Source organism: Eriocheir sinensis, chromosome 34 (assembly GCF_024679095.1).
Source record: "Eriocheir sinensis breed Jianghai 21 chromosome 34, ASM2467909v1, whole genome shotgun sequence".
Classification (NCBI taxonomy): domain Eukaryota; kingdom Metazoa; phylum Arthropoda; class Malacostraca; order Decapoda; family Varunidae; genus Eriocheir; species Eriocheir sinensis.
The window spans coordinates 10205739-10223971 of record NC_066542.1 but is presented as its reverse complement, the minus strand read 5'-3'; the positions used below and the strand labels follow the sequence as shown (position 1 = coordinate 10223971).

The 18233-nt window shown below is 44.7% G+C and overlaps 2 protein-coding genes across 2 annotated transcripts; both read left to right on the top strand.

Moving 5' to 3' along the window:
* The first annotated feature begins 1040 nt into the window (after positions 1-1040).
* Positions 1041-9659, top strand: LOC127007192 (uncharacterized). Its single transcript, XM_050877906.1, has 7 exons — positions 1041-1046; positions 3787-3983; positions 4047-4235; positions 6241-6366; positions 6492-6680; positions 8548-8673; positions 9115-9659. The coding sequence occupies exons 1-7, from the start codon at positions 1041-1043 to the stop codon at positions 9221-9223; spliced, it is 942 nt and encodes a 313-aa protein (XP_050733863.1). The 3' UTR covers positions 9224-9659.
* Positions 9585-16890, top strand: LOC127007191 (uncharacterized). The gene is made up of 6 exons (XM_050877905.1): positions 9585-9644; positions 10847-11043; positions 13496-13684; positions 13748-13936; positions 15906-16157; positions 16343-16890. The coding sequence occupies exons 1-6, from the start codon at positions 9585-9587 to the stop codon at positions 16452-16454; spliced, it is 999 nt and encodes a 332-aa protein (XP_050733862.1). The 3' UTR covers positions 16455-16890.
* The last annotated feature ends 1343 nt before the right edge of the window (positions 16891-18233 follow it).

Below are 18233 nucleotides of genomic sequence, written 5' to 3'. Positions count from 1 at the left end.
GTGTGTGTGTGTGTGTGTGTGTGTGTGTGTGTGTGTGTGTGTACTCTCATTTTTTATCATGTAGTACTTTCCCTAACCGGACAACAAAACGATGAATCAGGCAATGCAACTTTTCTTTAGTCCCCGAGGCAGGCACTCTTACATTACCTCCGTCGTAGTACAAGGCATCTCATTCATTCAACAAGTGACAAGAGAGGGTATCAGGACACGTCTCCTCCCGAAATTGACTAAATTTCCCAAGGCCACAGAGATGATTAACCGGGTTTGCATGGATGATTTCGTGTTTAACTTTGGTTTAACCCGGTAGCTGCGGGGGTCATGCTTCTTAGGTTAGGTTAGGTTAGGTTAGGTTAGGTTAAAGGCCCCTCTAAGTAAAATAATGAGAAGAATCATCACTCATATAAACCATTTCATAATATATATCAACGCATGTGTGGTCAGTTTATGCATCATCTAGTTTTGGGGGTTCATATCATGGCACAAATTTGGCCCATCGCTGGTACATGGTAAAGCCACAAATTTGGCCCGTCGCTGCTACCGGGTTAAGAAGCATAAAGGGGCTATCACATTGGGCAAATTTTCCGTGGATCTTCAGTCAAACCACGATTCCCGCTAGCGTGGTTCTCATTTGTTTCTTGTTATTGCTGCTGCTGATGATGGTGAGTAATACCGTCGTCCCTCGGTGAAATCTATCGTAGCTTTGGAAGATCGTGGACACGTCAGAAAACCACGGAAATATGAGAACCACGCCAGCGGAAATCGAGGTTTGACTGAAGATCCACGGAAAATTTGCCCAGTGTAATAGCCCCTTAAGTCATGTAAAACTATCACTAGCAACACAGACAGTCCAAGTAAACCCCAGCCACTTCTAAGAGAGGCTTTTGAAACAGGTGAACTTAGGCGCCGATACGTTAAAGGGTTATATTCTTAAATCTTTCAGCACCCAAGCACATACATTTAACAAGGCTTTCGTAGGATTGTGGGTATTTCCATGGGGTAGTTTCATGACCCTAATGGAAGTCTGACAAGGCCTCTGCACCATGAACGTAAGGAAACATTCATGGGGACAAGTTTAACCTCTTTTATCCATGGCTTTTATAAATGATTGATGCCAGGGCAGGAAGCGTCTCAGAATACCGACCTTAGAATACGAAGTAACAGCGCCGTCACGTCCGGATTGGTGTAAGACGTGCGTGCGGTTCGCCTCAGTGTTAAGTAGAGATCGTTAAGGGTTGCGGAAGTCTCAAGTGAATGTATTCGTAAATCGCTCGTAATTGCATCGGAAACGGAACACATGCTGCAAACCGAGACACCAGATTGCTAGCTTTCATTTCAAACGTAACTCGATAATGATGTAATTGTATCGTAACTTGAGCTCTCTCTCTCTCTCTCTCTCTCTCTCTCTCTCTCATATCTTTATCTTCCTCAGTTTCTTTTTCTTTATCTTAATTTTCCTTTTCTAGTCTCTCATTTTGTTTTTTCCTTACTTTCTTATTTTTTTTACGGCCTCCAAGTCACTCCTCCTTTTCCTCTTTACCTCCTTTTCTCCCTCTCTCCCTCTCTTTCACTCTCCCTTCCTCATTCCCTCCCTCTTCCCTCCATTGATACCGACTATTCAGCTATGTGGCCCTCTGAAACCTTAACTCTCTCTCTCTCTCTCTCTCTCTCTCTCTCTCTCTCTCTCTCTCTCTCTCTCTCTCTCTCTCTCTCTGACTAAGTGGTTACATGTGACTCTATTCAAATTGTTAAGTAAAGAAACATTGCAAACCGAGACAAATGGCAAACTTTCACTTCTGACGCGAAAAAGATGATCAATGTAAAGATGATCTGTTAAAGTACTGCATGTGAAGGCTTGGACGACTGTTGGAAGTTGTCTTGACATTGCAGATTTATATAACATAATGGCAACGCTAAGAATGTGTGAAATTTGCAGGTGTGTGTGTGTGTGTGTGTGTGTGTGTGTGTGTGTGTGTGCTTCCTACCAGAACACATAACCTAAATTTCGTGAAATGTTGTAGTTAAGGAGAGAGAGAGAGAGAGAGAGAGAGAGAGAGAGAGAGAGAGAGAGAGAGAGAGAGAGAGAGAGAGAGAGAGAGAGAGAGAGAGAGAGAGAGAGAGAGAGAGAGAGAGAGAGAGAGAGAGAGAGAGAGAGAGAGAGAGAGAGAGAGAGAGAGAGAGAGAGAGAGAGAGAGAGAGACTTAGGAATTAAAAAAAAATGTACAGGATTAAAATTAAGCGGACCGGAGTGGCTTATTTTATAAACACTGACTCCTTATTTCTGGATAATGTATATTGCCTTTCACGTAAAAAAATAGAAACGGAAAACATATATGACAGTGGCAAACCTTTTTTTTTTTTTTTTGAAGAATCACAACGTAGCCATTCCAAGTAAAAATTAAAAATCTCCTCGACAAACAATATCATAATTACTCAGAAATGAATAGTCAGTGTCTTTCATAACTGCAAAACCTCGTGAAACCAAATTGTCGAGTCCTTTTTGGCTTTGGCTCCCGCGGGTCCATTTCTCCCCTCTGCTCTGCCACACAGTCCCAACACCTATTTTTTCCTCTCATATGTTACCTATAGCTTACATATGAGAGGAAGAGATAGGTGTTGGGACTGTGTGGCAGAGCAGAGGGGAGGAAAGGACCCGCGGGAGCCTACGCCAGACCGGCCTCGACATTATTTGGAAGACTATAATTCTTGTGAGCCCCGCGGTGCATTGTGGCTGTCAGGACGAAGGTAAACTCTGCGGTGACAAGCAGCGGCGTCCAGCGTCGGGCGACTCGACCCTCGGATAATAATTTAAACTAAAAATACCCAGCCTTAACATGATACTGTGGCAACATATCGCAGCTATAATGGTAACCTGTCGGCATTAGTAAAGTAACCAGTATAAATGTGGACCAGTTTTTCGGCTCCCACACAGTTATTACTTCGACAAATTTGTTCCAGCGTTTCCGTAGCTGTTTTTCGTTGAACACAAAACCTAGCATCTCCACGTGAAAAAATAAACATATATTATCCAGATCTGGGTGTTCTGACTCTCTGGAACGTAAATATCATTATCATTCCTAAATACAGGCTACGTAGATCCAACGGCCTATAGTTGATTGATAAGTGAAACGCACACAGTTATGAATCAAGAACATAAGAACATAAGAACGCAAGGAGTCTGCAAGAGGCCGGTTGGCCTATACAAGGCAGCTCCTGTATACTCAACCCCACCTTACCTCACCATCCATGGCTTTATCTAATCTCTTCTTGAATGTATCTATAGGTATCTTAAATTGCTGACCTTCTTCATCAACACCAAGCACCACACAAGGAGTTTTCGTAGTATTTGGTGTCTGGTTTGGGGGCTTACAAACTTGCTGTACTGTCTGTGTGCTCTGAATGTCTATGTATATCCATGTAAATTTAACTCTATTTATGTATCCGGTAATAGTATTAATATCTGGTAGTAGTAGTAGTAGTAGTAGTAGTAGTAGTATAAGAAGTAGTATAAGAAGTAGTAGCATATCAATAATAATAATAACGATAATGATATAATTTTAGTAAGAGTAACAACATTGTTAAGTATACTTAACAAATAAGAAAGAAGCAAGAAACAATAATTATAAGCCCCTCCGAGGCATACCCATTGACTAACTTTGTAGCAAATTTTGAGATTATTGAGTAAATGGTGAGTGTGTAGTGTGTATGTAGTTTGGTGTGAAAAGTAAGAAAGTGAGAAAGCCATTCGTGAGTTTTTGAACTCTTCTTTTTGTTGTTGAGAAACATTAGAGAAACGTCGAGATATTGTCCGGAGGCATTGTTCTGAGAGTGGTCAGGAAATGTCAGGGGGCATTATCGCGTGGTTCGTCATCGGGTTGTCCATCGTGTCCTAAGAGTGCCAGGGGTCTGTCAGGGGTCAGTTGGTCGTATAATCGAGTTATCAGTCCGTGTCCGAAGAGTGCCAGGGGTCTGTCAGGGGTCAGTAGGTCGTATAATCGAGTTATCAGTCCGTGTCCGAAGAGTGCCAGGGGTCTGTCAGGGGTTAGTAGGTCGTATAATCGAGTTATCAGTCCGTGTCCAAAGAGTGCCAGGGGTCTGTCAGGGGTCAGTAGGTCGTATAATCGAGTTATCAGTCCGTGTCCAAAGAGTGCCAGGGGTCTGTCAGGGGTCAGTAGGTCGTATAATCGAGTTATCAGTCCGTGTCCAAAGAGTGCCAGGGGTCTGTCAGGGGTCAGTAGGTCGTATAATCGAGTTATCAGTCCGTGTCCAAAGAGTGCCAGGGGTCTGTCAGAGGTCAGTAGTTCGTGGGTCGTCATGAGTTGTCAGTCCGTTTGTTTTTTTAGTCTGGCTGAGCCGCTGTCTCCCCAGAAGAGTCTCAGCCATAACTTTGGTGTTGTCTGTTGGTCTGGATAAGCCACAGTCTCCCCAGATGAGACTCACTCTTACCAACACACAGCACCGTTTTTTTGTTGTTTTATGATTTTTTTGTTGTTTTTATGTTTTTATAGTTAGTGACGCTCTGCCCTGCTGGGGGGATTTCTTCTTCCCCGCGCGGCAGTTCCTCTTGAAGGCGTCAGTCATTATGATTACGGTGATTTGTACCGGTGACCTAAGCGGATATAAGGGTCACAGCTCGTCTGGTTACTTCTTAGGAAGGTCAGCACGTCTTGCGGGAACTTCAACGCCCCCCCCGCCGGACCTTCGGGATCCCCGGCACCTCCATGGACGCCCCGGGGGAGCCAGGGCGCCCTACCTGGGCCCCTTCAGTCCTGCGATGCTCACCAGCAAGACCAAGGACTCGCTGGCGCTCCCCAGCCCCGACGATTCGAGGAGGGCGGGTGCAAGAACGCGCTTCTCAAAAGTTCCAGACGGGATTATTAAATCAATCACAAACACTGTGAGGGCGCCGCGCACCGCGTTTGTAGGTTCTAGGATGGAAAGTCGGAAGGCCTCGGGAACCGGACAGCATCAACAAAATAGAAAGAAAAACTCGAGACGGCTTTCGGCGCGGCATTCGATTCCCTCTTTCTTTCTCACTTCCCTTCCACCCTCTCTTTCTTCCTTGCTCTCCAACTCTCTTTATATTTCTTTCTTATTCTTTCAAACCTTCTCTCTCTCTCTCTCTCTCTCTCTCTCTCTCTCTCTCTCTCCAATAACTTTGGAAGCTTACCATAGACGATAAGACTAAAAAAAATTAACTTGCATTCTTTGGCAAGACGTGGACTGCGTGGGGACTCACTTGATGGGTTTTAAATTTATAATGGAGATTAACAAGGGCGATTTAGATGTAGTAATTAAATTATTATATGTCTCCTCGCTCCCGTCTTGTAAAAAGGTAAACATCTTAAGATATTTACATTACTAAGAAATGCGTCCATACTTGCCTCTTCCTAACTTATCCTAATACTAAGTCCCCTTATACTAATTCTTCCTTATACCAACTCGCCTTCATGCTAACTCACTCACCCTCCCAGTAATAAGTCGAGTCACCTGTGTGGATCAAAGGGTCTGTGTGCTCTGAATATCTTTGTAAATCCATGTAAATCTAACTATCCCCCTATTTATCTCTCTGGTAATAGTATAAATATCTAGTAGTAGTAGTAGTAGTAGTAGTAGTAGTAAAAGTAGTAGTAGTAGTAGTAGTAGTAGTAGTAGTAGTAATAGTAGTAGTAGTAGTAGTAGTAGTAGTAGTAGTAGTAGTATAAGTAGTAGTTGCATATCAATAATAATAATAACGATAATGATATAATTATAGTGAGAGTAACAACATTGTTAAGTATACTTAACAAATAAGAAAGAAGCAAGAAACAATAATTATAAGCCCCTCCGAGGCATACCCATTGACTAATTTTGTAGCAAATTTTGAGATTATTGAGTAAATGGTGAGTGTGTAGTGTGTATGTAGTTTGGTGTGAAAAGTAAGAAAGTGAGAAAGCCATTCGTGAGTTTTTGAACTCTTCTTTTTGTTGTTGAGAAACATTAGAGAAACGTCGAGATATTGTCCGGAGGCATTGTTCTGAGAGTGGTCAGGAAATGTCAGGGGGCATTATCGCGTGGGTCGTCATCGGGTTGTCCATCGTGTCCAAAGAGTGCCAGGGGTCTGTCAGGGGTCAGTTGGTCGTATAATCGAGTTATCAGTCCGTGTCCAAAGAGTGCCAGGGGTCTGTCAGGGGTCAGTTGGTCGTATAATCGAGTTATCAGTCTGTGTCCAAAGAGTGCCAGGGGTCTGTCAGGGGTCAGTAGGTCGTATAATCGAGTTATCAGTCCGTGTCCAAAGAGTGCCAGGGGTCTGTCAGGGGTCAGTAGGTCGTATAATCGAGTTATCAGTCCGTGTCCAAAGAGTGCCAGGGGTCTGTCAGGGGTCAGTAGGTCGTATAATCGAGTTATCAGTCCGTGTCCAAAGAGTGCCTGGGGTGTGTCAGGGGTCTGTAGGTCGTGTATTCGAGTTATCAGTCCGTGTCCAAAGAGTGCCAGGGTCTGTCAGGGGTCAGTAGGTCGTATAATCGAGTTATCAGTCCGTGTCCAAAGAGTGCCAGGGGTCTGTCAGGGGTCAGTAGGTCGTATAATCGAGTTATCAGTCCGTGTCCAAAGAGTGCCAGGGGTCTGTCAGGGGTCAGTAGGTCGTATAATCGAGTTATCAGTCCGTGTCCAAAGAGTGCCAGGGGTCTGTCAGGGGTCAGTAGGTCGTATAATCGAGTTATCAGTCCGTGTCCAAAGAGTGCCGGGGGTCTGTCAGGGGTCAGTAGGTCGTGGGTCGTCATGAGTTGTCAGTCCGTTTGTTTTTTTAGTCTGGCTGAGCCGCTGTCTCCCCAGAAGAGTCTCAGCCATAACTTTGGTGTTGTCTGTTGGTCTGGATAAGCCACAGTCTCCCCAGATGAGACTCACTCTTACCAACACACAGCACCGTTTTTTTGTTGTTTTATGATTTTTTTGTTGTTTTTATGTTTTTATAGTTAGTGACGCTCTGCCCTGCTGGGGGGATTTCTTCTTCCCCGCGCGGCAGTTCCTCTTGAAGGCGTCAGTCATTATGATTACGGTGATTTGTACCGGTGACCTAAGCGGATATAAGGGTCACAGCTCGTCTGGTTACTTCTTAGGAAGGTCAGCACGTCTTGCGGGAACTTCAACGCCCCCCCCGCCGGACCTTCGGGATCCCCGGCACCTCCATGGACGCCCCGGGGGAGCCAGGGCGCCCTACCTGGGCCCCTTCAGTCCTGCGATGCTCACCAGCAAGACCAAGGACTCGCTGGCGCTCCCCAGCCCCGACGATTCGAGGAGGGCGGGTGCAAGAACGCGCTTCTCAAAAGTTCCAGACGGGATTATTAAATCAATCACAAACACTGTGAGGGCGCCGCGCACCGCGTTTGTAGGTTCTAGGATGGAAAGTCGGAAGGCCTCGGGAACCGGACAGCATCAACAAAATAGAAAGAAAACTCGAGACGGCTTTCGGCGCGGCATTCGATTCCCTCTTTCTTTCTCACTTCCTTCCACCTCTCTTTCTTCCTTGCTCTCCAACTCTCTTTATATTTCTTTCTTATTCTTTCAAACCTTCTCTCTCTCTCTCTCTCCAATAACTTTGGAAGCTTACCATAGACGATAAGACTAAAAAAAATTAACTTGCATTCTTTGGCAAGACGTGGACTGCGTGGGGACTCACTTGATGGGTTTTAAATTTATAATGGAGATTAACAAGGGCGATTTAGATGTAGTAATTAAATTATTATATGTCTCCTCGCTCCCGTCTTGTAAAAAGGTAAACATCTTAAGATATTTACATTACTAAGAAATGCGTCCATACTTGCCTCTTCCTAACTTATCCTAATACTAAGTCCCCTTATACTAATTCTTCCTTATACCAACTCGCCTTCATGCTAACTCACTCACCCTCCCAGTAATAAGTCGAGTCACCTGTGTGGATCAAAGGGTCTGTGTGCTCTGAATATCTTTGTAAATCCATGTAAATCTAACTATCCCCCTATTTATCTCTCTGGTAATAGTATAAATATCTAGTATTAGTAGTAGTAGTAGTAGTAGTAGTAAAAGTAGTAGTAGTAGTAGTAGTAGTAGTAGTAGTAGTAGTAGTAGTAGTAGTAGTAGTAGTAGTAGTAATAGTAGTAGTAGTAGTAGTAGTAGTATAAGTAGTAGTAGCATATCAATAATAATAATAACGATAATGATATAATTATAGTGAGAGTAACAACATTGTTAAGTATACTTAACAAATAAGAAAGAAGCAAGAAACAATAATTATAAGCCCCTCCGAGGCATACCCATTGACTAATTTTGTAGCAAATTTTGAGATTATTGAGTAAATGGTGAGTGTGTAGTGTGTATGTAGTTTGGTGTGAAAAGTAAGAAAGTGAGAAAGCCATTCGTGAGTTTTTGAACTCTTCTTTTTGTTGTTGAGAAACATTAGAGAAACGTCGAGATATTGTCCAGAGGCATTGTTCTGAGAGTGGTCAGGAAATGTCAGGGGGCATTATCGTGTGGGTCGTCATCGGGTTGTCCATCGTGTCCAAAGAGTGCCAGGGGTCTGTCAGGGGTCAGTAGGTCGTATAATCGAGTTATCAGTCCGTGTCCAAAGAGTGCCAGGGGTCTGTCAGGGGTCAGTTGGTCGTATAATCGAGTTATCAGTCCGTGTCCAAAGAGTGCCAGGGGTCTGTCAGGGGTCAGTAGGTCGTATAATCGAGTTATCAGTCCGTGTCCAAAGAGTGCCAGGGGTCTGTCAGGGGTCAGTAGGTCGTATAATCGAGTTATCAGTCCGTGTCCAAAGAGTGCCAGGGGTCTGTCAGGGGTCAGTAGGTCGTATAATCGAGTTATCAGTCCGTGTCCAATGAGTGCCAGGGGTCTGTCAGGGGTCAGTAGGTCGTATAATCGAGTTATCAGTCCGTGTCCAAAGAGTGCCAGGGGTCTGTCAGGGGTCAGTAGGTCGTATAATCGAGTTATCAGTCCGTGTCCAAAGAGTGCCAGGGGTCTGTCAGGGGTCAGTAGGTCGTATAATCGAGTTATCAGTCCGTGTCCAAAGAGTGCCAGGGGTCTGTCAGGGGTCAGTAGGTCGTATAATCGAGTTATCAGTCCGTGTCCGAAGAGTGCCAGGGGTCTGTCAGGGGTCAGTAGGTCGTGGGTCGTCAGGAGTTGTCAGTCCGTTTGTTTTTTTAGTCTGGCTGAGCCGCTGTCTCCCCAAAAGAGTCTCAGCCATAACTTTGGTGTCTGTTGGTCTGGATGAGCCACAGTCTCCCCAGATGAGACTCACTCTTACCAACACACAGCACCGTTTTTTTGTTGTTTTATGATTTTTTTGTTGTTTTTATGTTTTTATAGTTAGTGACGCTCTGCCCTGCTGGGGGGATTTCTTCTTCCCCGCGCGGCAGTTCCTCTTGAAGGCGTCAGTCATTATGATTACGGTGATTTGTACCGGTGACCTAAGCGGATATAAGGGTCACAGCTCGTCTGGTTACTTCTTAGGAAGGTCAGCACGTCTTGCGGGAACTTCAACGCCCCCCCCGCCGGACCTTCGGGATCCCCGGCACCTCCATGGACGCCCCGGGGGAGCCAGGGCGCCCTACCTGGGCCCCTTCAGTCCTGCGATGCTCACCAGCAAGACCAAGGACTCGCTGGCGCTCCCCAGCCCCGACGATTCGAGGAGGGCGGGTGCAAGAACGCGCTTCTCAAAAGTTCCAGACGGGATTATTAAATCAATCACAAACACTGTGAGGGCGCCGCGCACCGCGTTTGTAGGTTCTAGGATGGAAAGTCGGAAGGCCTCGGGAACGGGACAGCATCAACAAAATAGAAAGAAAAACTCGAGACGGCTTTCGGCGCGGCATTCGATTCCCTCTTTCTTTCTCACTTCTCTCTCTCTATCTCTCTCTCTCTCTCTCTCTCTCTCTCTCTCTCTCTCTCTCTCTCTCTCTCTCTCTCTCTCTCTCTCTCTCCAATAACTTTGGGAGCTTACCATAGACAATAAGACTAAAAAAAATTAACTTGCATTCTTTGGCAAGACGTGGACTGCGTGGGGACTCACTTGATGGGTTTTAAATTTATAATGGAGATTAACAAGGGCGATTTAGATGTAGTAATTAAATTATTATATGTCTCCTCGCTCCCGTCTTGTAAAAAGGTAAACATCTTAAGATATTTACATTACTAAGAAATGCGTCCATACTTGCCTCTTCCTAACTTATCCTAATACTAAGTCCCCTTATACTAATTCTTCCTTATACCAACTCGCCTTCATGCTAACTCACTCACCCTCCCAGTAATAAGTCGAGTCACCTGTGTGGATCAAAGGGTCTGTGTGCTCTGAATATCTTTGTAAATCCATGTAAATCTAACTATCCCCCTATTTATCTCTCTGGTAATAGTATAAATATCTAGTAGTAGTAGTAGTAGTAGTAGTAGTAGTAGTAGTAGTAGTAGTAGTAGTAGTAGTAGTAAAAGTAGTAGTAGTAGTAGTAGTAGTAGTAGTAGTAGTAGTAGTAATAGTAGTAGTAGTAGTAGTAGTAGTAGTAGTAATAGTAGTAGTAGTAGTAGTAGTAATAGTAGTAGTATTATTAGTAGTAGTAGTATAAGTAGTAGTAGCATATCAATAATAATAATAACGATAATGACATAATTTTAGTGAGAGTAACAACATTGTTAAGTATACTTAACAAATAAGAAAGAAGCAAGAAACAATAATTATAAGCCCCTCCGAGGCATACCCATTGACTAACTTTGTAGCAAATTTTGAGATTATTGAGTAAATGGTGAGTGTGTAGTGTGTATGTAGTTTGGTGTGAAAAGTAAGAAAGTGAGAAAGCCATTCGTGAGTTTTTGAACTCTTCTTTTTGTTGTTGAGAAACATTAGAGAAACGTCGAGATATTGTCCGGAGGCATTGTTCTGAGAGTGGTCAGGAAATGTCAGGGGGCATTATCGCGTGGGTCGTCATCGGGTTGTCCATCGTGTCCAAAGAGTGCCAGGGGTCTGTCAGGGGTCAGTAGGTCGTATAATCGAGTTATCAGTCCGTGTCCAAAGAGTGCCAGGGGTCTGTCAGGGGTCAGTAGGTCGTTTAATCGAGTTATCAGTCCGTGTCCAAAGAGTGCCAGGGGTCTGTCAGGGGTCAGTAGGTCGTATAATCGAGTTATCAGTCCGTGTCCAATGAGTGCCAGGGGTCTGTCAGGGGTCAGTTGGTCGTATAATCGAGTTGTCAGTCCGTGTCCAAAGAGTGCCAGGGGTCTGTCAGGGGTCAGTAGGTCGTATAATCGAGTTATCAGTCCGTGTCCAAAGAGTGCCAGGGGTCTGTCAGGGGTCAGTAAGTCGTATAATCGAGTTATCAGTCCGTGTCCAAAGAGTGCCAGGGGTCTGTCAGGGGTCAGTAGGTCGTATAATCGAGTTATCAGTCCGTGTCCAAAGAGTGCCAGGGGTCTGTCAGGGGTCAGTAGGTCGTGGGTCGTCAGGAGTTGTCAGTCCGTTTGTTTTTTTAGTCTGGCTGAGCCGCTGTCTCCCCAGAAGAGTCTCAGCCATAACTTTGGTGTTGTCTGTTGGTCTGGATAAGCCACAGTCTCCCCAGATGAGACTCACTCTTACCAACACACAGCACCGTTTTTTTGTTGTTTTATGATTTTTTTGTTGTTTTTATGTTTTTATAGTTAGTGACGCTCTGCCCTGCTGGGGGGATTTCTTCTTCCCCGCGCGGCAGTTCCTCTTGAAGGCGTCAGTCATTATGATTACGGTGATTTGTACCGGTAACCTAAGCGGATATAAGGGTCACAGCTCGTCTGGCTACTTCTTAGGAAGGTCAGCACGTCTTGCGGGAACTTCAACGCCCCCCCCGCCGGACCTTCGGGATCCCCGGCACCTCCATGGACGCCCCGGGGGAGCCAGGGCGCCCTACCTGGGCCCCTTCAGTCCTGCGATGCTCACCAGCAAGACCAAGGACTCGCTGGCGCTCCCCAGCCCCGACGATTCGAGGAGGGCGGGTGCAAGAACGCGCTGCTCAAAAGTTCCAGACGGGATTATTAAATCAATCACAAACACTGTGAGGGCGCCGCGCATCGCGTTTGTAGGTTCTAGGATGGAAAGTCGGAAGGCCTCGGGAACGGGACAGCATCAACAAAATAGAAAGAAAAACTCGAGACGGCTTTCGGCGCGGCATTCGATTCCCTCTTTCTTTCTCACTTCCCTTCCACCCTCTCTTTCTTCCTTGCTCTCCAACTCTCTTTATATTTCTTTCTTATTCTTTCAAACCTTCTCTCTCTCTCTCTCTCTCTCTCTCTCTCTCTCTCTCTCTCTCTCTCTCTCTCTCTCTCTCTCTCTCTCTCTCTCTCTCTCTCTCTCTCTCTCTCTCTCTCTCTCTCTCTCTCTCTCTCTCTCTCTCTCTCTCTCTCTCCAATGACTTTGGAAGCTTACCATAGACGATAAGACTAAAAAAAATTAACTTGCATTCTTTGGCAAGACGTGGACTGCGTGGGGACTCACTTGATGGGTTTTAAATTTATAATGGAGATTAACAAGGGCGATTTAGATGTAGTAATTAAATTATTATATGTCTCCTCGCTCCCGTCTTGTAAAAAGGTAAACATCTTAAGATATTTACATTACTAAGAAATGCGTCCATACTTGCCTCTTCCTAACTTATCCTAATACTAAGTCCCCTTATACTAATTCTTCCTTATACCAACTCGCCTTCATGCTAACTCACTCACCCTCCCAGTAATAAGTCGAGTCACCTGTGTGGATCAAAGGGTCTGTGTGCTCTGAATATCTTTGTAAATCCATGTAAATTTAACTATACCCCTATTTATCTCTCTGGTAATAGTATAAATATCTAGTAGTAGTAGTAGTAGTAGTAGTAGTAGTAGTAGTAGTAGTAGTAGTAGTAGTAGTAGTAGTAGTAGTAGTAGTAGTAGTAGTAGTAGTAGTAGTAGTAGTAGTAATAGTAGTAGTAGTAGTAGTAGTAGTAATAGTAGTAGTATTATTAGTAGTAGTAGTATAAGTAGTAGTAGCATATCAATAATAATAATAACGATAATGATATAATTATAGTGAGAGTAACAACATTGTTAAGTATACTTAACAAATAAGAAAGAAGCAAGAAACAATAATTATAAGCCCCTCCGAGGCATACCCATTGACTAATTTTGTAGCAAATTTTGAGATTATTGAGTAAATGGTGAGTGTGTAGTGTGTATGTAGTTTGGTGTGAAAAGTAAGAAAGTGAGAAAGCCATTCGTGAGTTTTTGAACTCTTCTTTTTGTTGAGAAACATTAGAGAAACGTCGAGATATTGTCCGGAGGCATTGTTCTGAGAGTGGTCAGGAAATGTCAGGGGCATTATCGCGTGGGTCGTCATCAGGTTGTCCATCGTGTCCAAAGAGTGCCAGGGTCTGTCAGGGTCAGTAGGTCGTATAATCGAGTTATCAGTCCTTGTCCACAGAGTGCCAGGGGTCTGTCAGGGGTCAGTAGGTCGTATAATCGAGTTATCAGTCCGTGTCCAAAGAGTGCAAGGGGTCTGTAGGTCGTATAATCGAGTTATCAGTCCGTGTCCAAAGAGTGCCAGGGGTCTGTCAGGGGTCAGTAGGTCGTATAATCGAGTTATCAGTCCGTGTCCAAAGAGTGCCAGGGGTCTGTCAGGGGTCAGTAGGTCGTATAATCGAGTTATCAGTCCGTGTCCAAAGAGTGCCAGGGGTCTGTCAGGGGTCAGTAGGTCGTATAATCGAGTTATCAGTCCTTGTCCAAAGAGTGACATGGGTCTGTCAGGGGTCAGTAGGTCGTATAATCGAGTTATCAGTCCGTGTCCAAAGAGTGCCAGGGGTCTGTCAGGGGTCAGTAGGTCGTATAATCGAGTTATCAGTCCGTGTCCGAAGAGTGCCAGGGGTCTGTCAGGGGTCAGTAGGTCGTATAATCGAGTTATCAGTCCGTGTCCAAAGAGTGCCAGGGGTCTGTCAGGGGTCAGTAGGTCGTGGGTCGTCAGGAGTTGTCAGTCCGTTTGTTTTTTTAGTCTGGCTGAGCCGCTGTCTCCCCAGAAGAGTCTCAGCCATAACTTTGGTGTTGTCTGTTGGTCTGGATGAGCCACAGTCTCCCCAGATGAGACTCACTCTTACCAACACACAGCACCGTTTTTTTGTTGTTTTATGATTTTTTTGTTGTTTTTATGTTTTTATAGTTAGTGACGCTCTGCCCTGCTGGGGGGATTTCTTCTTCCCCGCGCGGCAGTTCCTCTTGAAGGCGTCAGTCATTATGATTACGGTGATTTGTACCGGTGACCTAAGCGGATATAAGGGTCACAGCTCGTCTGGTTACTTCTTAGGAAGGTCAGCACGTCTTGCGGGAACTTCAACGCCCCCCCCGCCGGACCTTCGGGATCCCCGGCACCTCCATGGACGCCCCGGGGGAGCCAGGGCGCCCTACCTGGGCCCCTTCAGTCCTGCGATGCTCACCAGCAAGACCAAGGACTCGCTGGCGCTCCCCAGCCCCGACGATTCGAGGAGGGCGGGTGCAAGAACGCGCTTCTCAAAAGTTCCAGACGGGATTATTAAATCAATCACAAACACTGTGAGGGCGCCGCGCACCGCGTTTGTAGGTTCTAGGATGGAAAGTCGGAAGGCCTCGGGAACGGGACAGCATCAACAAAATAGAAAGAAAAACTCGAGACGGCTTTCGGCGCGGCATTCGATTCCCTCTTTCTTTCTCACTTCCTTCCACCTCTCTTTCTTCCTTGCTCTCCAACTCTCTTTATATTTCTTTCTTATTCTTTCAAACATTCTCTCTCTCTCTCTCTCTCTCTCTCTCTCTCTCTCTCTCTCTCTCTCTCTCTCTCTCTCTCTCTCTCTCTCTCTCTCTCTCTCTCTCTCTCTCTCTCTCTCTCTCTCTCCAATGACTTTGGAAGCTTACCATAGACGATAAGACTAAAAAAAATTAACTTGCATTCTTTGGCAAGACGTGGACTGCGTGGGGACTCACTTGATGGGTTTTAAATTTATAATGGAGATTAACAAGGGCGATTTAGATGTAGTAATTAAATTATTATATGTCTCCTCGCTCCCGTCTTGTAAAAAGGTAAACATCTTAAGATATTTACATTACTAAGAAATGCGTCCATACTTGCCTCTTCCTAACTTATCCTAATACTAAGTCCCCTTATACTAATTCTTCCTTATACCAACTCGCCTTCATGCTAACTCACTCACCCTCCCAGTAATAAGTCGAGTCACCTGTGTGGATCAAAGGGTCTGTGTGCTCTGAATATCTTTGTAAATCCATGTAAATCTAACTATCCCCCTATTTATCTCTCTGGTAATAGTATAAATATCTAGTAGTAGTAGTAGTAGTAGTAGTAGTAGTAGTAGTAGTAGTAGTAGTAGTAGTAGTAGTAGTAAAAGTAGTAGTAGTAGTAGTAGTAGTAGTAGTAGTAGTAGTAGTAGTAGTAGTAGTAGTAGTAGTAGTAGTAGTAGTAGTAGTAGTAGTAGTAGTAGTAGTAGTAGTAGTAGTAGTAGTAGTAGTAGTAGTAGTATAAGTAGTAGTAGCATATCAATAATAATAATAACGATAATGATATAATTATAGTGAGAGTAACAACATTGTTAAGTATACTTAACAAATAAGAAAGAAGCAAGAAACAATAATTATAAGCCCCTCCGAGGCATACCCATTGACTAATTTTGTAGCAAATTTTGAGATTATTGAGTAAATGGTGAGTGTGTAGTGTGTATGTAGTTTGGTGTGAAAAGTAAGAAAGTGAGAAAGCCATTCGTGAGTTTTTGAACTCTTCTTTTTGTTGTTGAGAAACATTAGAGAAACGTCGAGATATTGTCCGGAGGCATTGTTCTGAGAGTGGTCAGGAAATGTCAGGGGGCATTATCGCGTGGGTCGTCATCGGGTTGTCCATCGTGTCCAAAGAGTGCCAGGGGTCTGTCAGGGGTCAGTAGGTCGTATAATCGAGTTATCAGTCCGTGTCCAAAGAGTGCCAGGGGTCTGTCAGGGGTCAGTTGGTCGTATAATCGAGTTATCAGTCCGTGTCCAAAGAGTGCCAGGGGTCTGTCAGGGGTCAGTAGGTCGTATAATCGAGTTATCAGTCCGTGTCCAAAGAGTGCCAGGGGTCTGTCAGGGGTCAGTAGGTCGTATAATCGAGTTATCAGTCCGTGTCCAAAGAGTGCCAGGGGTCTGTCAGGGGTCAGTAGGTCGTATAATCGAGTTATCAGTCCGTGTCCAAAGAGTGCCAGGGTCTGTCAGGGGTCAAGTCGTATAATCGAGTTATCAGTCCTTGTCCAAAGAGTGCCAGGGGTCTGTCAGGGGTCAGTTGGTCGTATAATCGAGTTGTCAGTCCGTGTCCAAAGAGTGCCAGGGGTCTGTCAGGGGTCAGTAGGTCGTGGGTCGTCAGGAGTTGTCAGTCCGTGTGTTTTTTTAGTTTGGCTGAGCCGCTGTCTCCCCAGAAGAGTCTCAGCCATAACTTTGGTGTTGTCTGTTGGTCTGGATGAGCCACAGTCTCCCCAGATGAGACTCACTCTTACCAACACACAGCACCGTTTTTTTGTTGTTTTATGATTTTTTTGTTGTTTTTATGTTTTTATAGTTAGTGACGCTCTGCCCTGCTGGGGGGATTTCTTCTTCCCCGCGCGGCAGTTCCTCTTGAAGGCGTCAGTCATTATGATTACGGTGATTTGTACCGGTGACCTAAGCGGATATATGGGTCACAGCTCGTCTGGTTACTTCTTAGGAAGGTCAGCACGTCTTGCGGGAACTTCAACGCCCCCCCCGCCGGACCTTCGGGATCCCCGGCACCTCCATGGACGCCCCGGGGGAGCCAGGGCGCCCTACCTGGGCCCCTTCAGTCCTGCGATGCTCACCAGCAAGACCAAGGACTCGCTGGCGCTCCCCAGCCCCGACGATTCGAGGAGGGCGGGTGCAAGAACGCGCTTCTCAAAAGTTCCAGACGGGATTATTAAATCAATCACAAACACTGTGAGGGCGCCGCGCACCGCGTTTGTAGGTTCTAGGATGGAAAGTCGGAAGGCCTCGGGAACGGGACAGCATCAACAAAATAGAAAGAAAAACTCGAGACGGCTTTCGGCGCGGCATTCGATTCCCTCTTTCTTTCTCACTTCCCTTCCACCCTCTCTTTCTTCCTTGCTCTCCAACTCTCTTTATATTTCTTTCTTATTCTTTCAAACCTTCTCTCTCTCTCTCTCTCTCTCTCTCTCTCTCTCTCTCTCTCTCTCTCTCTCTCTCTCTCTCTCTCTCTCTCTCTCTCTCTCCAATAACTTTGGAAGCTTACCATAGACGATAAGACTAAAAAAAATTAACTTGCATTCTTTGTCAAAACGCGGACTGCGTGGGGACTCACTTGAAGGTTTTAAATTTATAATGGAGATTAACAAAGGCCAATTTAGATGTAGTAATTAAATTATTATATGTCTCCTCGCTCCCGTCTTGTAAAAAGGTAAACATCTTAAGATATTTACATTACTAAGAAATGCGTCCATACTTGCCTCTTCCTAACTTATCCTAATACTAATTCCCCTTATACTAATTCTTCCTTATTCCAACTCGCCTTCATGCTAACTCACTCACCCTCCCAGTAATAAGTCGAGTCACCTGTGTGGATCGAAGGGTCTGTGTGCTCTGAATATCTTTGTAAATCCATGTAAATCTAACTATCCCGGGTATCCCCCTATTTATCTCTCTGGTAATAGTATTAATATCTATTATTATTATTATTATTATCATTATTATTATTATTATTATTATTATTATTATTATTATTAGTAGTAGTAGTAGTAGTAGTAGTAGCATATAAATAATAATAATAATGATGATGCTCCAATCTAGTTGAGGGTATCCTCTTACACGAACTCTGAAGCGTAAGCTCATAGAAAACTGGACTTTGAATGCTTACTAAACTATACTCGTTATCCCCCTGCTCCCCCCACCCACTCTCTCTCTCTCTCTCTCTCTCTCTCTCTCTCTCTCTCTCTCTCTCTCTCTCTCTCTCTCTCTCTCTCTCTCTCTCTCTCTCTCTCTCTCTCTCTCTCTCTCTCTCTCTCGAAAAGCGTCAAAAGAGAATATAAATGACCTCAACTATTATTAACCTCCAGGAAAAATAAATAAATAAAAATAGACAAAGAAATAAAATAAAATAAACTCAAAAGGCCGCCCACTCACCCTGACAGACAAACACAATAACATCAACCCTCCCCCTCCATCTCCCTCGACAGCTTCAGGGAAACTCACCTTTTCATATTCACCAAAACAAGCAA

Bases quoted from the DNA above. Each gene is read 5' to 3' on its own strand.
- LOC127007192 (XM_050877906.1), top strand. The intron at 6,681-8,547 runs GTCGTATAATCG...AGGGGTCAGTAG, and splicing joins GGTCTGTCAGGGGTCAGTAG to GTCGTATAATCGAGTTATCA. The intron at 8,674-9,114 runs GTCGTATAATCG...AGGGGTCAGTAG, and splicing joins GGTCTGTCAGGGGTCAGTAG to GTCGTGGGTCGTCAGGAGTT.
- LOC127007191 (XM_050877905.1), top strand. From the start codon at position 9,585: ATGCTCACCAGCAAGACCAAGGACTCGCTGGCGCTCCCCAGCCCCGAC. The intron at 9,645-10,846 runs GCGGGTGCAAGA...GAGAAACATTAG, and splicing joins GCCCCGACGATTCGAGGAGG to AGAAACGTCGAGATATTGTC. The intron at 16,158-16,342 runs GTCGTATAATCG...AGGGGTCAGTAG, and splicing joins GGTCTGTCAGGGGTCAGTAG to GTCGTGGGTCGTCAGGAGTT.